This window comes from Triticum urartu, chromosome 1A, assembly GCF_056163025.1.
Source record: "Triticum urartu cultivar PI428250 chromosome 1A, HENAU_Tu73, whole genome shotgun sequence".
In the NCBI taxonomy this organism is placed as follows: domain Eukaryota; kingdom Viridiplantae; phylum Streptophyta; class Magnoliopsida; order Poales; family Poaceae; genus Triticum; species Triticum urartu.
The window spans coordinates 556,990,977-557,012,408 of NC_141873.1; the positions used below are offsets into that span (position 1 = coordinate 556,990,977).

A 21,432-nucleotide genomic window follows, 5' to 3' on the forward strand; every position below is an offset into this window, starting at 1 on the left:
ATGCGTTGCTTCGTAAGGGGCTGATTTCGATCCATATGTTTCATGATATGGTTAGGTTTACCTTAATACTTTTGTTGTAGTTGCGGATGCTTGCAATAGAGGTTAATCAGAAGTGGGATGCTTGTCCAAGTAAGTACAATACCCAAGCACCGGTCCACCCACATACCAAATTATCAAAGTACCGAACGTGAATCATATGAACGTGATGAAAACTAGCTTGATGATATTCCCATGTGTCCTCGGGAGCGCTTTACATCATATAAGAGTTTGTCCAGGCTTGTCCTTTGCTACAAAAAGGATTGGGCCACCTTGCTGCACTTTATTTACTTTTTTTACTTGTTGCTCGTTACAAATTATCCTATCACAAAACTATCTGTTACCACTTATTTCAGTACTTGCAGAGAATACCTTGCTGGAAACCGCTTATCATTTCCTTCTGCTCCTTGTTGGGTTCGACACTCTTACTTATCGAAAGGACTACGATAGATCCCCTATACTTGTGGGTCATCACACCACGAAAACGTTTAGCCCAACGTGTCTGAGCCTCACGGGTTTCGTCGTGTTCCAAGTAGCACGCATGTCTTTGTAGAACACCGTCGGGCTGAAGGTTTTTTCGTATGAACCCTAGCAAGGGCTAGCCAGCGCACTCCTTCGTTAACCGTCGTATCATCCTCCTCTATCACCATATCATTAAAATCTTCGTCTTCCAGATGGAGTTGTTCCATGAAATCACCCAGATCCGAAGCTCTGGCGGCGCCACCGCCATCGCTGGTCCCGGACAATGCATCGGCCACCGGATCCATCGCCGCTTGGAGAGAAGGCACGCATCACCCACCAGGGTGAGACGCGCTGGTCGAGATCATGCGAACCCTTTGCAGGGAGATCGGCGATCGATTGGGGGACTCTCAAGCGATGGGATCGCCGGAGAGGATAAAAGCCCTAGCCTAGGCGTAGGGGAAAAACAGTAGTATAGTGTGAATTATTTGTTAATAGTTGTAGTAGAAGGCGACAAATCACCTTTACGACCGTCCCGCTCGGCCCCCGCGTCACCTACCCTAGGGGACACGGGTGGCAGCCCCCAACCGCGTCGCCGCCCTCTCCCTCCCTTTCTCCAGCCGTGCCTCCTCTCTGGCTGGCCGGGGTGGAGCTGATTCCCCCTGGCCTTCGGCTACCCGGCGTCTTCCCGACGGCGGAGCCTCATCCTAGGCTCCCAGCCATGCATCTCCCTTGTGCTGGTTGTGGTGTGTCATGAGTGGTGGATCGAGCCCCGTGGTGGCTGTGTGTGGTGGTGTGTTCAGCAGTGCCCAGTGTCATCTTCTCGGTGATTGGCGCGGCTCTCCTTCCAGTGGTTGTGGTCTTGGCCTCCTTTGGTTTCCTTGTCTCTAAATCTTGATCCACTAACCTTTGGGTTTGTGCGGAATTTGGCCGGACGAAAGCCTTGCTCAGCTTGCCGATGCTGGTGGCAGCGACACCTGCGAGTGCCGTTTCCATCTTGGAGGTGCCACCATGGCCTCTTCTCTGCGCCCCTACGCGAGTATCGGGGGAAACCCTATATCTAGTCGGCTAGATCAGACAACGACGGCGGCTCGGCATTGTATCCTTCATGAAGGCACTGTCTTGTTGCTCGTGGTGTGTTCGGTGTTGGATTTGAAGACTTCGGACGCTTTGCTGGTCCGGGCTGCTCCTCTTTGCGTGGGCATCCGGGGCGCTATGTACGGCCTCGAAGACGCTCTCTCCGTGGCTTCTCCTCCTAGTTCAGCCAGATCCTGCACCCCACTTGCCGATCCTCTAGGCATTTAGGTGGGAGGTACGTTGATTTGGTTCGTCCTGGAGGTGTGGCCGTGTGGTAATGGTGCCCGGCGTTGGTCGCGACGCGGCCTAGATACCTTTGTATCTCGTCTCTTTGCCGCGGGCTGGAGTTCGAGGTAGGAGAGTCTATGTTGTGTTGTATCCCTTCTTGTGTCTTTCCCACACCTTGTGTGGTGTTTCTCTCTTTTCCTCTTGTATGTCTATGTAATTTCTCTTCTTTTTTTTGGAAAAGGGGTGATTCCCCGGCCTCTGCATCAGAAAGATGCATACGGCCCTCTTATTAACCAAAAAAAGTAGTGTCAACATGGTTCCAAAGGTCTCCAAATAATAATAAAGCACAGAAAACTCACACAGAGCCAAAAAGGGGCTAGAAACACTAACTAGCCGAGAAAAGACGCCACAACCGGCTGGCTAAAAAATAGATAGGAAATCTAAGTGCCTATCCTATTACATGACCTCCATCCAAACCGGTTGAAAATATCCCAAGCTACCATCTCCCATCGGAAAGACCCAGTAACCAAATGCTCCCTGGCCTCCGTCTGGGTGAGTGGCGACCACGAATGGATCAGTGCCGTAGTTCGGAACATGACCTGCAAAAAATGTATACATGATAGTCTGTTAAAAACCAAATCATTTCTGCAAGTCCAGATAGTCCACAGCAAAGCACAAACTCCAACCCGAATATGTCTCGCTAAGTTAGGCTCAATCCCATTAAGCCATGCCCCAAATAACGCATAAACAGAATTCGGTGGATTGATACTAAAAGCAATGTGGATCGTCTGCCAAAGTACCTTGGCTAACGGGCAATCAAAAAAGAGATGTTTGATAGTCTCATCCCGATCACAGAAACTACACCTAGTAGGTCCTGTCCAATTACGCTTCATGAGGTTGTCCTTAGTTAAAATAACTTGTTTATGGACAAACCACATAAACACTTTTATTTTCAAAGGAACTTTGACATCCCAAACATGCTTGGACGTAGGGATGGAGTTTGAGTTAATAACATCAACATACATTGATTTAACCGTAAATACTCCAGATTTAGTCAGTTTCCAGCGTAATTCATCGGGTTGTTGTGAAAGCTGGACTTCCATCAGTCTCCTAACTAGATGGAGCCATTGTTCCCAACGATTGCCCGCTAGCGTTCGTCGGAACTGAATATTAAGGGGGATCAATTGAAAGACCGGTGCAACGAACACCTCACGTTGTTGCGCAATACGGTATAACGACGGATATTGGATGGCCAAGGGTGTCTCGCCGAGCCAAGTATCCTCCCAGAAACGTGTACTCGTGCCGTTTCCAATAACAAACTTCGTCCTATTAAACAACGACTGTTTGACTTTCATCAAGCCTTTCCAGAAAGGCGAATCGGTCGGCCTGACAGTGACCTGGGACAAAGTTTTTGTCTGGAGGTACTTGCTGCGAAGGATTTGAGCCCACATAGCGTCATTCTCCAATGAGAGCTTCCACAGCCACTTGCTAAGAAGGCATTTATTCTTAACTTCTAGATTCTCAATACCTAGGCCCCCTTGGTCTTTCGGTCTACAGATGATGTCCCATTTAGCAAGCCGATATTTTCTTTTAAGCTCATCACCCTGCCAAAAGAAGCGCGATCGATAGAAGTCCAGTCTCTTTCTAGCCCCAACTGGGACCTCAAAGAACGATAGGAGAAACATTGGCATACTTGTGAGCACCAAGTTAATCAGGATTAATCGGCCTCCGTATGACATGAGCTTACCCTTCCAACAACTCATTTTTTTCTCAAACCGATCCTCGATGCACTTCCACTCTATGTTAGTCAGCCTACGATGGTGGATTGGAATCCCTAGGTAAGAGAAGGGTAACTTGCCCAACTCACACCCAAACAATTGCCTATAAGCCTCCTGTTCATCTTTGGCCCTACCAAAGCGGAACAGCTCGCTCTTATGAAAGTTAATCTTTAACCCGGTCAATTGTTCAAATAGGCATAGCACCAGCTTCATATTTCTCGCCTTGGCCAAGTCATGCTCCATAAATATGATTGTATCATCAGCGTACTGAAGGATGGATACACCTCCATCAATTAGATGAGGTACCAATCCACCTACTTGACCATTTTCCTTAGCCCTTCCTATCAAAATTGCTAACATGTCCACCACAATGTTGAACAAGATAGGGGACATCGGATCTCCTTGTCTTAGGCCTTTATGTGTCTGGAAGTAATGACCTATGTCATCATTAACTTTAATTCCCACACTACCTTTTTGCGTAAATGATTCAACCTGTTGGCGCCAGGCTTCATCAAAACCTTTCATACGCAATGACTGTTGGAGGAATGGCCATTTGACCTTATCGTACGCTTTCTCGAAATCCACCTTAAAAATTACTCCATCTAATTTTTTGGAATGGATTTCATGGGGTGTTTCATGCAGGACGACCACCCCTTCAAGGATATTTCTGTCCAGCATGAAGGCAGTTTGAGACTGCTGCAACACAGAATGTGCAATCTGTGTGAGTCTGTTTGTCCCGACCTTGGTGAAAATTTTGAAACTAACATTGAGGAGACAGATCGGCCTGAATTGCTCAATCCTCACCGCGTCCGTCTTCTTGGGAAGCAGTGTGATAGTCCCAAAATTCAAGTGAAATAATTGAAGCTAGCCACAAAACAGATCATTGAACATAGGTAGTAAATCCCCCTTAATAATGTGCCAGCACTTTTTATAGAACTCTGCCGGGAATCCATCAGGTCCGGGAGCCTTATTGTTTTTCATCTGTGCAATAGCATCAAACACCTCCTTCTCCGAGAACGGGGCAACCAGAATATCATTATTGGCAGCCGATAGCTGAGGCACATCCTCAGTCCTGGACTCATCGAGGGACACACAATTATCCTTCGGAGATCCAAACAACTGCTTATAATAGTCGGTAATATATGTTTTTAGGTTGTCCTGGCCTAAAATGGTACCCTCGTCTTGCTCAAGCTGAAAGATACGTTTCTTTCTGTGCTTGCCATTGGCTATCAAGTGGAAGAACTGAGTATTCGCGTCCCCTTGGACTACTTTGCAGACTTTAGCATGCAAAGCCCACTTCAATTCTTCTTCGCGGAGCAGTTCTTTCAACCTCGTCTCCGCTTCATTTTTAGCCTGAAGCTCAATTGGCGTTAGGATATTGGATTCGGCCTGTATGTCCAGGGCCTGTATAAGAGCAAGGAGTCTATCCTTTTCCATCTTATACACACCACTGAGGTTCTTAGCCCAGCCCCGTAAGAAACTCCTTAAATGCCTAATTTTATTCTGCCAACGCTCTAACGCAGTCTTGCCTCCAAGACCTCTATCCCACTCCCGGGCAATCAAATCCAAGAACCCCTCACGTTCAAACCATGACATCTCGAAGGAGAAGGTGTTCTTGTTACCCACATGGTTCGGCTCACCTGAGTCCACGAACAATGGGGTATGATCAGATATGCCCCTTGAAAGAGCTTGCACCGTCACCAGAGGGAACTTTTGTTCCCACTCCACGCTCGCAAGCACTCGATCAAGTTTTTCATAGGTTGGGTGTGGCAGAGCATTAGCCCATGTGAACTTTCTACCCGAAAGCTCTATCTCTCTCAGATCCAAGCTTTCAATAATGGTATTGAACATGAACGACCATCTGCCGTCAAAATTATTATTGTTCTTCTCCTCTCTCCTCCTGATGATATTGAAATCACCCCCAACTAAAATTGGAAGCTGTTCTGACCCACAGATACGAACTAGGTCCGCCAGAAACTCCGCTTTAAGCTCGGACTGTGCGGCACCATACACCGCCACCAAAGCCCAGTTAAAACCATCTATCCTAGACCTGACTCGAAACTTCACCGCGAAGTCGCCCATCACTACACTTCGGACTTCAAGCGAATCGCATCTCACACCCAGTAAGATACCACCCGACCTTCCTCGCAGAGGGAGGCAATGCCAATCAAAATCAATACCACCCACCAAAGAAGAGAGAAACTGGGGTGCAAAGTTATCTCTACCCGTCTCCGATAGAGCAACAAAATCTAACCTCTGCTCTAAAGCTGCCTCAGCAAGGAATCTTCTTTTAGCCAAGTCCTTCAGACCTCTATTATTCCAAAATATTCCTCTCATAATTCATCATGGAATTTTTTTAGTGGTACGAATCCTAGCACTCCTACGAACTGCGGAATCGGGATAGATCTTCCGATTCCACTTACGCTTAGGTTTACTAGGTGTTGTCGCCCGGTCCTCATAACCGGGTTCATAAATATTACCATCATCAATCTCTAGGGGTACATCATCTTCGTCAGAGTCATGATTGGGTGGTGCTAAATCCGCACATAGATTATCTAGCACTCTGACCCCTAACGCATCAATCTCATCATCCTTCATTGGATTAACAGCTGCAAGGTTACGAATAGTCTCTAAGGCACGTTCCGCCTCCAAATCTAATAAATCATTCACCGAATTGGAAATCTCACTATCCGTAGCCCCTAGTGAAACTCCTAATTGGTTTGCATTATTTATAATCTCCTCATTAGAAAAATGCAATAAGGAATTAGATAGGTTGACGGACATACCGGAAGACAAAGCAGCCTCCTGAAGCTTGGCCGCCCTCATAGCGCACCGCTGCTGCATATCATCTACCTCGGGTATGTCGAGGATGCGAGCACTCATCCGTCTCCCCTCGGCGATAGGGTCCGGGATCCCGCCAAACGCGACAACCTCCTCCCTAGTAACACCTGGCACAGAGTCCCTCAAAGGCTCTACCGGGGTTACCAGAGAAGGCATCTGTGGGCTCCCGATCCCCTTAGATGGGAGTCCCACACTAGGGACCCTGGTCATGGGTAGGAGCGAAGAGGAGATGACGGGGGCCGCCTGCCCGCGCCCTCCTCCGACCTCAGCCGCCAGCTCAGACGTATGAGCCATCGGCGAGGGAGAGACGGTCCTCCTGATCGTCGAGGGCGAAGGGGGAGCCAAGGCCTCCTGCCCCAGCACCCCCCCCCCAGCGCCGCTCCTGCCGCGGTGGTTACCGCCACCGTCGGGGAAGCAGGAGCCGAGGCCGCCTGCCTCGAGCTCCCGCTCCTCGTACCGGCCGACCCACACGGGGCCGGCGTGACCGACGCCGCCAAGAGCATGGTGGGGTGGGGAGAAGGCGAGGCCACCTGCCCCGAAGCTCCTCCCCCACGACCCACCTTGCCCGTATACGCCGACACCGGAGTCGCGTCCACATTGACCTGGCCAAGAGAAGCTCCCTCCGGACTCCTCTCCGTAGCTCCGACCATTGACCTCGCCGGTCGTCCAGCAAACAAACCAGCATCCCCCTCAAACTCCAACGGGGGGAGCGTGTGCTCAAGACAATCATCAGAATCTACCCGGTCACTCCATAGTCTGGGAGGTGCCGAGGCTGGCTCAAAGGACCCAAAACGCAGAGTAGTCATGGGCACCGCTGGGGAAGCTGCAGGCTCAACCCCGGTCCCATCCCCAGGCAACTAAGAAGAACCATTAGACCCCTCGCGCGTGGGCTCATCAGACGGTGCCCCCTTGGCCCCGGCATTGCCATCACTGTCTTGCATGTCAACATCGTTACCATTAACCGAATCATCAAATAAATCCGTGTCCTCAAACTCGATGTCTAGCGGGAACACCACTCCCCTGTAAGTTCAGTTGACCTTATCGGGCACGAACTCAATATCCAGAACACTCACTAATATCCGGGCCACCCCATGGGCACGTGTGAAAGCCATATCCACTTTTTCTGTCTTCCCCACCATGATGCCCATACTAGCCACCACTCGAGCGTCCTGCAGAGGCTTAGAAGGAGCCCCTGTAAACCGCAACCAGACCTGCGTAAGCGGCTTCCCCTTAGGCTCAACCTGCTTCCACTCATGGAACTCCAGGATACACGTAGTACCGGGAACTCGACACAAGCCAAAGCTCAACAATCGCTGCAAATCATCCACAGTTGGGAACTCAACCTTAAAAGACCTGTCCTCGATAAGCACCAATTCCCATCAAAAATCCCCGGGAGCCAACTCCTGAAGCCTCCTCACAATCTGTGCCTCAGTCACCTCGCCCTGGGTTGCTTTCACAATCCCGGAAGTCAAGCTCAGGGTATCCTCCGGGACCTCTCTCGCCGCCGGGGACTCAAAAAACATGAGCTCAGCACAATAGACTCCATAAATATTCAGCGTCGGAGGCAGGTCACGCAACAACGGGCACTCCCCCGAGTCATGTACAGGCTTGCCACACGTCTCGCACAGCTGGGCCACACATTCAGCAATGAAGTGACCCTTCTCACCGCAGCGGTAACAAAGCATCCGTTCCTTCTTTCGTGCATATTTGGACGCCCTTTCAGTAGCCTCGTCTACCGTCCCAGCCTCAGGAACCTCGACCCTAACCACGGCGTTCGTCACCTCCATCGCCTGGGACTCGGTGGGAGTATGGTCATCCTCCGCTGTGGACGCCGCGGGATCAACTGCCTTGGGCGGGGGCGGTCGGCGGAATCTCCCACGGCCCCCACCCCGACCACCACGATGGCCACGAAAGCCTCCTCTCTGACGGTGATCCGGGCCGGAGGCCCCCTCGACGAAACCACCTGTCGGGCCAAGAAACGGTCTCTCAGCAGACCCGTCACTCTGCCAGGCATAGCCACGGCCGCCACCCGTGGATGAAGACCCACGATGCTGTCCATCTCCATATGCGTCAGAACCATCATCCCCCCACTGACCTCGGGGCGTATCATAGGACTCTGTAGTGTTGGAACTCTGTCTCGTTTGCACCGATCCCGAACGATCCTGAGCGGGCCGCACGACGTAGTGCGGCGGAGGCTTGGCACGAGGCTGGTTGCCGATAGTTGGCGTAGCTCCTGTGACCGCACCACCCCGACCCGGTGCCGCCGCGCCCGGCGCCGAGGGCCGAGTCCCGCCCCGACCCGCGGCCGGCTGCACAACGGGCGCCACGCCCGGTGCCGGGGGCCGAGTCCCGCCCCGACCCGCAGCCGTCTGCACGGCAACCACGCCTGGTGCCGGAGGACGCTGCCCGCCCCGACCGGCCGAAGGCAGCTGCTGCAAATGCCCTGGCCGCTGGGTACCCAGGTTGCCAGCGCCGCGACCAGGGAAGCCCGGCGCCGCGCCATCACCCTGCGCCGGCTGCCTCTGGCCTGTTGGCACCGGTGCCCCACGTCCGGCAGCCGCAGCCGTCGGCGGCGCCGCCCCATCCCGACCTGAGGGAGCCGCCGCGGTGGTTTTTTTGGCCGGCGGCGCTGCCGCCCCGCGGCCAGCCATAACCTTGAGAGGTGAGATCCTCTTCGCCCGACCTGAACCGCACGCTGGGAAGCCCGGAGTCCCGCGCCTAGGAACCCTAGCGATAGCAGCCGACGGCGCGGTAGTGGAAGAAAGAGAGATCGTTGCGTACGTGCATGGGGGATCGCTACGTGAGGGACTCAGGTCCGGTCCAGCCTGGGCCACATACCCAGCCATCCCAGGCCCATCTCCTCGCATCCCCGACCGACACAAAGTCGGCCCATCGCAGCCCACCAAGTAATTCAAACGAGCCGATCGCATCTCAGCGATCTGGGAGGGCACTGCGGACGCCATGGCCGCCGCCGGCGCCGGACGCACGCCCCTCAGCTTCCCGTTCTTTCGTTTCTTAACAGTAATCCACGAATCCGGCCTAATCTTGTCGAAAAGAGTAAGATTTGGAAGGCGAACCTTAGGTAAAGGGCCCTTCCATGGCCTGACCGCCAATGTCGCATTTCTCCGATGAACGACACGTCGCACCAATTCCTTCCTCTCCTCCGGATGAAGCCCCACCCGCGCCGGATCCTCCACCGGCACTACCGTGTCTACGGCCTTGGCCACATCATCTTCATCATAGCCTGCATGAAATAGATCGCATATCAAATCCGAAGGCGTAGGCGAGTGCGGCGAACCTTCTGAGTCCTCGTTGTCTCTGGCGTCATCCTCGTCGTCCGCATCCAACAGAGCCCAAAAACGGCCGCCGATGCCTGCCCGAGCAGCCGCCGCGGGAAGGCACGGCGCGGCGGCGGCCTCCGTGGTCCCCCGGGGAATCGCCCTGGGAGTCGCCTCAGTCGCCTCAGACATCCCCCCCCCCCCCGAGAGGATGGATAGTAGCCAGCTGAGCTGAGCTGAGCTGATGTAATATCTCTTCTACCTATCAATGAATGATACGCAAGCTTTACGTATTCGTGAAAAAAATAGTTGTAGTAGCAACTCATGAGGTATCATGTAGTTTTATTTATTTTTACGGTAATGTTATCTTGGGACCGTGGGGATGAAATCCCAGCGAACGCCCCACAAACTACAGGATCAAGATCAGATGGTGACAATGTTTGATGAAAAATGCTATAAAATAAATAAAGTGTCATGCTTTTTGTGAAAAAAATCATCTCAAAACACAGAAACGGGCAACCACGCCGTTCACAAATGCCATCATGGCCTGCGAACGGTCGCTGGTTATTATGGTCCTATTTTTTATGTCCATCCCTGAGACTACCTGCAGTGGGAATAATATAGGTGGTAACATCACACTTATCTAGGCAAAATAGATGATGTGACATGTAATTAATAAAGAAAGAGAGGCATGTAGTAACATAGGTAGTTACTGTAACATCACACATATTAAGAAAAGATGAGTCCATAACCTGATAAATAAAGTGATGCATGACACAACACATATGTTACTACCCACTGTGGAGGTAGTAACATAGAATAGTAACATATGCATGTTACTACTCTAAATTACTCCCCACTGTGATTAGTCTGAAATATCAACCCCACCACCGAGTGTACATGCACAACTTTACTTACTCGCAGCCATCCACATCAATTTGTTTTCATTTTCCAAATATATAATATCATTCAGTCGAGTTATCCTAGAGAGGCGCCCCACCTTTCCCTCGCGGTGCCCTCCCCAGGGCGGCTCGAGGGCGCCTAGGGTTTCCCCGGCGCCGCCCCTCTCCATCCTCCCTCCCTCCCTTGCCGTCACCCGAGGCGGTCGCCGAGCAGCGCCTGTGCGGCTGCCGATGACGGTGGCGGCGAGGTCTCCGTCGCTTCTCTCTCGAGAAGGACTCCGGATCCAGGGACGGCGGCCCTTGGCGGCAAGGCGGCGCCGTCTCCGGCTGGCAGCGTGCGCGGGAGGTGCGGGCCGGCTTCCTCGGCTGCTCGGGCGGCAAGGAGCAGGCGGATTGCGGCCGTGGGGCGGTGAGGTCATCCTTCCTCCGCTCCAGATTTGAAGGTCAGGCTCCCCTCTCTGCTCTCTGCCTCCGCTGGCTCGTTCGACTTGGGGCCTCTGGCCGCTGGATCTGGTGCCGGCGGGGTGCGCCCCAAACTGGTGGTGTGGGTTGAGCCCGGGGGAAACCCCTGTTTGGTCTTTTCCAGCACGGCGGCGGCGGCGCCTTTTGGCGTCGTTCTACTCCCTGGAGTCGCCGTTGTGGGCTCCCCTCCACACCCCGGCCAATGTTCCCGGACGAAAGCCTGAATCCTTGCTGGATGGGCGGCGGCGGCGCCAGGTGCGTCGTGTCCTCCTTGGAGGCGCCGCTTGGGGAAGATTGGTGCTTTGGGGTTGCGTGCTGCAGCGTGTAGGTGGGCGGCTAGTGTCTATCGAGTCCTTGTGGCTCGGTAGCTCCTTCACTTCGGCAACTCTTCCGGCGGCTTACCCTCTACGATTGGCCGCCTTTGGTGTCTGCGGTGTTGTTGTTGTGTGTGTGCTTCGACTTGTGGTCGTGCTCCGTGACGGGCCCAGTCTCGAGACCAACCATTGCTCAAGCTCTCGGGTGAGCGTCTCTTCATTTGACGGTGCGGCGCCTTCGAGCCTAGGCGAGGGGAAGAGATACCCTTCGATGTTAGAGAGGGCAAGTGTTGGGTCATCTCCTCTGCTGGTTTCCAGTCCTGTGTTCGATTCCTCTGCCGGTGCTGATCCTCGCGGCTGCACTCATAGTCATATTGGTGCCTTGCTGTAGTGGGCTTATCCTCAACTAGCAGTTCTTCATAGTTTATTTTCTGATTGCTGGTTGTAGGTGTAGTGTTGTAAGCTGTTCTTGCGGCCCCCTTTATCGTTTAGCCGATGTTGTGTGGTGTTTTTGTTTTTGTACTCCTAGCCGGTTGATGGCTTTGTTAATTCAAAGTCAGGTTTTTCTTAAGCCTTCGTTCTAAAAAAAAGTTATCCTAGAGATATAGCCAGGGTCGCTAGAGGAGTACTCCGACTCCGTAGACCTCGTTGTAGGCAATAGCCGATAGGAAACCCGTACTCACGCAGTTTCTCCGAAGGCGGCTGCTAATCACTGCTAGCTCTCGAGTCTCGATCATCATAGCAGCCACAAATCGAAATCCCACTTGTTAACCGTATCCACAGTAGCAAACAGTGTGTCATACTACATGAAAAAGACAGGTGTGCATCGTATAGACACGAGTCACACGACCGAACGTCTACTAGCTCGGTAGCTCCGATATCTGTACTCCTTTTTCTCTTTCTCTCTCGTGAGTCGTGACAACCCAAAATAGAAGTATGCACCGCACTACTAATGGCGCATGTCGCGCGCTGGATCGATCGGCTCCAGCCGCCTTCAATTCCGGTAGCTAGCCTAGCCAGCCATAGCCCATTGGTGGCGACCGCTCGCCGATCCTCGCCTCTCCCGGCGGCCGGCCGCGCGATCCACAGCACCCATTTATGGGGCACCATTAATCCCGGTCGCACCGTACGTACGAGAGCAACGTGCACCCGTTCCCCCGGCTGGCCGACGACGACGGTGCATGGATGGGCCGAGCCCCACCCGCGCCCAGGCCCCGGGCACCACCCGTGCATGGATCGGAGGAGGAGACGGATCCGCCGACGACGGCGACGAGACCACCCCCACGGCCCACCACGTGATGCCGTGCGCGTACCTCCGGCTTGCCCCCCGCGCGGCACGGGCGAGATTTCTTTTCACTCGCTGCTTTATCTGCTCGACATCTCTGGCCTTGGTCAAGCGTGCTCGCTACGGGGGCGGTGATCACGCTCTGGTCGGGGGGACACGGGAGCAGAGCGGCGCACGCAACAGCGATCACGAAATGACATGGCTGCCACGATCACATGTCACTCACTCTCCCTGTAGTACTACGTGGAAATGACGTGGCTGCCCCTGTCTCTCTGCTCTGCTCGCGCCCGGAAAAGCAGAGGGGCGTCTCCCCGGCTCGTCATGTCATCCTCAGCCCCATCCCTGGTGTCTCTCTAGTCACTGCCTACAGGCTACAGCTTGCTCGTAGATATCGCCCAGACATCCATTAATGACAACTCGGAGCGTAGCCAAGCTCGCAGCTAGCCTCTCGTCGCAAGCCAACAAGACTATTTGACTGTTCAAGTACTGCACCCCAACAGCTGGCTGGTCGGCGGGCCCGTGCACGCCGGCCCTACGACGCAGCCCGGCCCTCTCATACGCAGCCAGCCGAAGAGAGCCAGACCGGCCAGGCTTAAAGCGAGCAAAGCATGCGACGACACGGGAGCGGCTCCGTAGGCCCGCCCGGCCCATGGCCCGGACACCGCCGCCCCCACCCCCACAGTGGAGCGCAGGATCAATCAATCTTCTTCCCGTAGCAGCTAGCACCATGCAATGCGACTGACTGCGTCGCCCGGAATCATCGAGGAAACGCGACGATCTTCTACTCTACTCTACCCCGACGTCCTGGGTTTTCTGAGCCGGCCGGCCGGTTTTAATTACCATGGCCACCGGCGGTGACGTTGCTCGCCGCGCGGTGTCAACGGAGCGCGTACAGCACGGGCACATTTACCGCGACGCAGCGGCAGTGGCAGTGCCGTGCAATGGCAGCAGGCAACAGCGTCGTCAGCAGCAGCGGAGCGCTCGTGATCCATGGAGCGGAACCGGAGCAGAGCAGGCGAGGGCGCGCCCGGGTCCCCAGGAGCGCGCGGCGCAGAGGCTGCCGCTGGACGCCGACGACGACGACTGCTTCCTTGCTGCCAACGGCAGCGCTGCCCCACGCCCGATAAAAGCGAGGAGAAAGGTAGCCTAGCCTAGCCCGTTTCAGTTTCGCACGCAGCTAGCTACAGTCGCCGCTGGTACTCCTACGTAGTGTAGCTCTGCGCTCCCTATAGACTATAGGCATCCTTTTTTTACTCGGCAATTTATTCGCTTGCCCTCCTATGTCTCCTAACCGGAGTAGCTGTAGCTACACTGAGGAGAGGGGCCTGGCGTGCACGTTTGTTTAATGCACGTTTGTGTCCTGGGGCTCTGCCATGAGTAGACGATGATGATGCTCATCATCATCACATCTATTCTAGCACCACGCACGTCGCTGTGGGCTGTCTTCTCTCTCTGCATAGATACAGATATACTACAGGGGTATGCATGCATGCGTGGGGTGGATGCATGTATGTGTCCTGGTGCCTGTGTGTGAATCAGACGGGTGTGTGTATCTGGCCGGCCGGCGTGGTGACTGCGAACCGCTTTTGGTCGTTTTCCGCCTTCCCTTTCGACGGAGCGTTGGCATGGCATGGCATGGCCATGGCAGCACCCAGCAGCGACAGCGCCATCAAATTCGGCAGCCGCGCTCAGTAGACAGAAGTGAGCCCTGAGCCAGGCATGGTGAGCCATGGATGTTTTGTGCCTATTCGGGAGCTCCTCAACTTGCTTCGCAGTTCGCACCTCTCCCCCGGCCCCCCGCATTTCGTGATCCGCTGCCCGGACGGTCACGCCAAGCATAAAAACAGCCCAAGTACAATGTACACACACGCACGCACACACATGAGCGAAGTGGTGGGTGCTTGCATGGCATAGCGCGGTACGTGGACGCGCACAGTTTGTACGAAGATTCTAGCGCATACACAAATAAGTAAATATCTGCATCGACCGACGGTACGCAAGTACACAGCCATCGCGCTCGAATAGGGAGAAAATGCATGCATCATCGGCACCTAGGCCGACAGGGTCGACGCGTCCTGGAAGGTGGAGGGCAAGCAATAAATGGCCTCACGGTAGCGGCAGCCCAACGCTGTCGCCGCACCGTGGATGCACGGGAAGCCGTGGACGGGACGGGACGGGGAGTTTAACAAGGAGGAACGGGACAGACAAATCGAATCGTGACCTTAAACCCCGGCCGGCCGGCGAGCGAGGACCACGTCGTAGTAGCAGTACCACATGTGATCCCGACCGGTGATACGGGCTCCTCCATCGGCGATCGATACATGAAGATGGATGGACATGGACCACGGGCTGGGGCTGCCGACCGGGCCAATAATGGCGAGGTGGCGTGCCACCGCACGGACATTAACGTCCCGCTCGAACCGGAACGCCCCAACGAACCAGGCGAGCGAGACAAGACTCGCCGTGTTAATGTCGCCGCTGCCGCTACTCCGGCCCGGGCTAGCTGCAGCTGCAGCTGGGGATTTCTCTCGTGGAGAGGAGGAGGTGGGGGGACACGGGCAGATGGCTACAGCGCCCGACCCGAGTAATGGACGCCCGGGCTGCAGGAGGGGGGCTACGGTTCCTCCGCCTTCGATGCGCTTTGACCCCATCCATCTCCGTCTAGCAGCAGCCCGCCATTAACGACTCACCTCGTAGAGCATGCATGCCACTGCTGTGGTGGTGTGCGTAGCTTGTGATACTCTACTACTATACTAGCTGGAGTACTGTACGCCCGTACTGTACACGGGACAAGAAGCTGCGGATACAGGACCGGCGACGCCGAAGTGGAGCGCGGGTAGGCGTAGCAGACAGACTGGCGCGCGTGGGTGGTGGCAATGCACGTACCACGCACCGTACGTACTAGACGCGTAAATAAATAGTATAAATACGGTCAGTGCCGTGCGCCGCAGGGCGACCTGCCACAAGTACGCTCGATTACTACAGTACCGGTGCTGGTATGGTGTAGTACTACGAGTAGAATAATATTACGTACTGGTAATGTTAATGTGGATGACAGGAAGAGTGCGTGTATCGCGGAGAGAAGACAGGGATTCGGTGTTGTGACGGACTGCACTCCACTGCACTGCTGGCCTGGTCTTGCGCGGTGTCGTCAGCCGTTCCAAGTTCAGAAAATCTACTACTCCTACTGGCTAAAAATGCTAGGGAGCTGTCGAGAATTCATAGTTTGCAGCTCCAGGAAGCATTTCTGAGTCAATCTACAGCGGTTTGCTGTTTCTGAATTCAAAGCACGGATAAGGTGGCTCGCTATTTCTAGCCTGTATGGTTCTACTCCGGCTATGTTTTCAAAATGCCATGCAAGTGCTCCACCCATTTATAAAGTGTATCTACTGAAAAAGATGTCCGCCGCAAATGAACATCAATAGTACATCACGGCAGCTTTGACTATCTCTACGTAGGGCCTCTTTCATTCAGAGACTTCCTAACCAAAATTTTGGAGGATTCTACTCCTTCAAAATTATTTCCATGTGGGTGGCTGACTCTACATTGCCGTGACACGAAGCAATGGCTGACCTAGAAATTTATTACCCAACTAGGATTTAATGGAAAACTACGACAGCGCTGGCCTCTCATCTCCGTCGCTTATGTGAATGGATAGCTGAAGATGAAGATCACGCATATGCCGAAGGAGATGACAACGGTCCACCCCTCGACTAGTTCTCAAAACCGAAGAAGGGAGTGGGCTTGTCGATGGCAAGATCGTACCACGACCATCATGAACGAGCAATTCATCATCTAACTATCGACGAACATAGAAGGGTCAACGTCCGCTCACCTTGAGTTTTATACCAGAAATATGTGAAGATGACCATAAACCCGCGGGAAGAAACACCAATTTTATGGGATCATGTAAAGTTATGGTCACCTCACGGGAACTATTGGAGAGGTTTTTTTTGCCTCAACTTCCCATAAACGTCAATTATTTTAGAGATATGAGAGCTATTGTAGAAGCAATTTTTTACCTCAACTTTCCGTAAACATCAATTATTTTAGAGATATGAAAGTTGTTGGAGGTGCTCTGACACAAGGCTCAAGAGACGTTGGTCACCACACCCGCCTATTCACGTAAGGAGGTGTGTCTAGCAAGATTGAGAGGTCCTGCTCGGCTATCCTGTATAGATATCTGCCAATGCGTCCTTTCGTTGAAGCTCGGTACCCCAACCCCATAGCCTGAAAGTAATCACATTAGTCTCCTTTTTCTATAGTCGACACAACATGGAGACAAATGCATGTTGGCCTCAAGCTCAAAACTCCCTTCTGCAATACAACAATTTTTTCATAACAATATTAAAAGAACCCCAGAAAAGCACAATCATATACCCTATGTCGCTGACGCTTGGGGACCACACGTGCTATGCCCACTCATTCAGCAAAACTGCGATATTCCAAAAACAATACTCCCATGCGCGACGCGAAAAAGGAAAGAAGTTCTGCTGATTTCCTCATGCCCTCCCCCCCAAAATTTGTTTTCCCGTCTCCTCCTCTGCCGCGCCCGCCAGTGGAATTGTGGAACCGCCGCTGCCACGTTCGCACATGGGAAAACACCAACCCCCCCCCCCTCGCCCGTGGTAGGCGGTTGCCAATATTTGGGCCAAATACTTGAATTTCCCCTTCACGTGTTTATTAAGCAAAACATCTTACCACAACCCAGTTTCTGTTTCTAGTTTCAATAACTATTTGGCAAGCAAAGCTTTATTCATAAGCTTCCAAGTCAAATTCCCAAGCCCCCTTGATTTTTGGATTGGCAACATGTTTTCCAGTTTGCAAAATGGTACTTTTTCTTATCCGCGTCAGCTTGCAAAACCAACCTATCTCTAAAAAAATCAGCCTTCCTCACTCCAACAAGAATGGGATAGAAGGACATCATGAACAAAGGAATGTTAGCTAAATATGCTTTCACTAGGGTAACCCTACCTCCAATGTTCAAGAAAAAACTTCCCATACATGCAAGCACACCTCTTCTCAATTTTTCAGTAATTACTTTGCGATGTTTGTTTTTAATCCATGTGTTACAAATAGGGACATTTATAGAACCTCCCCGACTCACAAGTAAAAAGTTCTTGGTATAATCTAGTTTTTGAATAGCCTCTCCAAAAAGGAAGAGCTCAGTCCTCTACAAGTTAATGGTCAACCCTAACATTTGCACAAACGGACACATGATTAATTCAAGATTTCTTGCACTAATTTCATCATCTTTGCAATAAAAAATGGTATCATCCACATAGTGTAACATATTCACCCCCTTTTCTAGATTTGTCCTTAAAACTCCTTTGACAAAACCATTTTGCCTATTTTTTTCCCATAGTACTGGCCAAAGCATCGATAGCCAAATCAAAGAATAATGGTGATAGGGCATCCTTCCGCGTCAAGCCTTTATGTGTTTTAAAGGAAGGACCAATGACATTATTGACTTTGACTCCCACATGTCCCCCTCTCATAGTATGCATAATCCAATCACAACATTGATTGGGGAATTTTTTTGAGTTTAAGCATCTCACAAACAAGGAGCCATTTGATCTTGTCACAAGCTTTTTGAAAATGAGGGTATGTTTCTTTTTGTGATGTATAGAAATCAAGCTATATGAAGAATAGCCACTCCTTCCACAATATATCTACCTTTAACAAAACTAGTTTGAGTTTGTGAGATAACATAATTCACCGCTTTAGAAAGTCTGTTCATCAGAACTTTAGAAATAATTTTGACGTACATTCAATGAAAAGTTAGGCCTAAACTTTTAATTCTTTTGGTAATAATACCACAATTCAATATATCAATATCTAACACAACTATGTGGAAGTAATCTAGCAATTCATTTAATAAATCCCATTCCAACACCCCCACAAATGTTACTATAAACCAACCGGTAAACCATCAGGACCAAGGCCTTTTTCATTTGAAACATCACAGTTTGTAACTCTTCCATATGGAAAGGTTCCATTAATTTTTGAGCATATCTATCAGAGGTTTTGGAAGTCTCTGAAACATTCGAGGAAATAGTAGATTACTTAACATGTCCAAACATTTTTTTAATAAAAAATAGTAATATAGCTCAATAGATAGGTTCTCTCCCTCAATCACCCCTACATCTTGCTCCAGGGAAGCAATTCAATTTCTCATCCATTTGCCAGTGGCTTTAGCATGATAGCATCTAGTGTTACTATCACCCTCCAAAATTATTTCTCTATCTTTATATCTCTCCAGGCACTTCATCTCTTCTTGTTTCAGAATTCGCCCCAATTGGTCTTTTAGATCTTTGAGCTCATTTCTCTCATGAGTAGACAGACCACTAATCCCAACATTTTTTATCAATGGTGTCTAGATTAGCTAGGAGATCACTTTTGATCATCATACACCAAGCATCATCATTCTTATTCCACTCCATAACTTTTGTCCTAAGGATTCTCAATCATTTCTACCATCTATTTATACTAGAAACACCATAATGTACATTACAGGTAGAAATGACAAATTCTTTAAAGCCATCTCTCAACATCTAAGAGTGCTCAAACCTAAAAATGGGCTGAGAAATATTATGAGAAACAATATCAAGAATGAGAGGGGTGTGGTCATAAACATCTCCCTCTATTGCCTGAAGGAGGGAGAGTGGGTAATGTTCTTCCAAATCAGGACAAATAAAAACTCTATCCAAATTTTCATTAGTGGGATCTACCATATTATTATCCCAGGTATAATTTTCTTCTCGCAGGAGGTAATTCTCTCAACCTAGCATGTCCAATAATAGCATTAAATACAATAGGTTTATTTTTTTCAGAACCGTTCCTAATGATATTAATATCTCCACCCACCAAACATGGCAGGGGATTGTCATGAGAAACCATGAATAATCTGTTAAGAAAGCATCTTTACCATCAGTCCGAGCATCGCCATAAAACAATGATCAAATTCCAATGAAGTTTAGCATTTTATCAAACACCATGATTCTAAAAAACAAACTCCAAGTACAACTTGGACCACATCCAACATGTCATTACTAACGCCAACCACGACATCTCCAGATCTGCCTCTAGGATGTGACCAAATTGCAAATGAATTTTCTCCAACCACACAAGTCATGAAGTTCATTTTTTTGTAATTATATTTAATACTCTCCTATAGACCAACAAAATCAAGTTTTTTCCTCCAAAATCAATCCTCTCACAAATCTCTTCGCAATATCCTGGCCAATCCCTCCGACATTCAAGAAAACACCTACCATTATTAGTAAAGATCGAGTTTTCTTTCTATGCTTTTCTTTCCTCCAATGAAGCAGTGTGCTTCACACAACCACTCACTGATGAGCCACTTCCTCTTTTTTCGACTAGAAAAAATATTCTTCAATTGGTGAAAAAAATCTTCTTCAACACCAGCATCCGAATGATCATTATTAGAGCACATGTAGAATATGAGCACCTAAAATGTCAATTGTACTTACACCATTCTCGTTAACAATATTTTGGATGTAAAAATCATTTCTCACCTGTTAAAATCATGCGTACTAATAATATCTAGATTATGATCAACCATTTTAATAGAATACCCAATATCAATTCCCACCGAATCAGACCTAGGTAAAAGGAAAGAATTGGAGAGGGAAGTCATGTTTATTACCATAATTGTTTTTCTCAGCAACTCTTTCTTTAGCCAAATATTTCACTCTCATGTCTTATCTATCTTTCAGTCTAGGGTAGCTTCTAGGAGGACCATTACCATCATTGTCTTGTGCAACTCCCACATGATGCTCCTAAGATTTAGCTGTTTTTGACTCAATGAAGTCAACGGTCTCCTGACTTCTATTGCAGTCATCTGGTTCCAAATAAGCACCACCGTCTTTAGCTTTTTCATGACTATTGCCAACATCCAAATCTTCCCCAAGGAAAGCAACAATTTCTTTATCCAAAGCCGCCCCTCTTTGATCAATTTTATGTATTAACTGTTTTAGCATGTGTTTTTGAATACTAACATGTAGCTCTCCCTCCCCCTCTCTCCCTCCATAAGTATGATCTTCATCATAACTAACTCTAAGTCATTCTCAAACTTCCTTGTGGCTTTCAATCTAGCCTCATGACCAAAATGAGTACTCATACTTTCCTCATTTCTTCTATTGTTTCCTCAAATCGAGCCAAATTCAAGCCGTCCAAAGAGATCACCTATCTGCCAGCTTGCTTGTCATTTATATTGCCTTTATCCCCCCGCCCCTAAGATCACCATCTTCACTCATATCCTCTTGTGTATCACCACGAGAATTATGTCACTTGAATCCATTGTACCATCCTTGTTCTACAATTGCCTCTAATAGTAATCTCAGTATAATGAGGTATTTTGTTCATGTCTCTAACGCCAACTTTAGCGCCATCCGCTCCATACAAATAGTGTCCATGTCAATATTCAACATTGGTCCAAAAGAATGAGCGGTTTCACTCGTTCCAAAAAAAAGGTGTAAAACATTCATGATCTCGCAGAACCTCACTCAGGCAGTGTGTAGTTTTTCAATAGTTTAACTACCAAAAGACAACTCACATCGAACAACCGCTCGAATCGGAAGAAAATTGCAAAACTCAACTAGTGTGAAAGAACCTTTCTCAGCTCGAGTTGAAATGCTTTTGTTGCGAGCAATACAATCAAGGAAAATAGCTTTTTTTTCCTTCAAAAGAAATCTGTTTTTGGTGTGGTAAACTTCAAGGAATGTTTAGAATGCTTGCAATGTTTCGTGA

At 50.3% G+C, this 21,432-nt stretch overlaps 1 protein-coding gene across 1 annotated transcript; it reads right to left on the bottom strand.

Annotated features, from left to right (window-relative positions):
• Positions 1–2,240: 2,240 nt before the first annotated feature.
• Positions 2,241–9,889, bottom strand: LOC147992660 (uncharacterized). Its single transcript, XM_087539097.1, has 2 exons — positions 9,497–9,889; positions 2,241–2,399 (listed from the first exon to the last, which is right to left on the bottom strand). The coding sequence occupies exons 1-2, from the start codon at positions 9,887–9,889 to the stop codon at positions 2,241–2,243; spliced, it is 552 nt and encodes a 183-aa protein (XP_087395223.1).
• Positions 9,890–21,432: the final 11,543 nt, after the last annotated feature.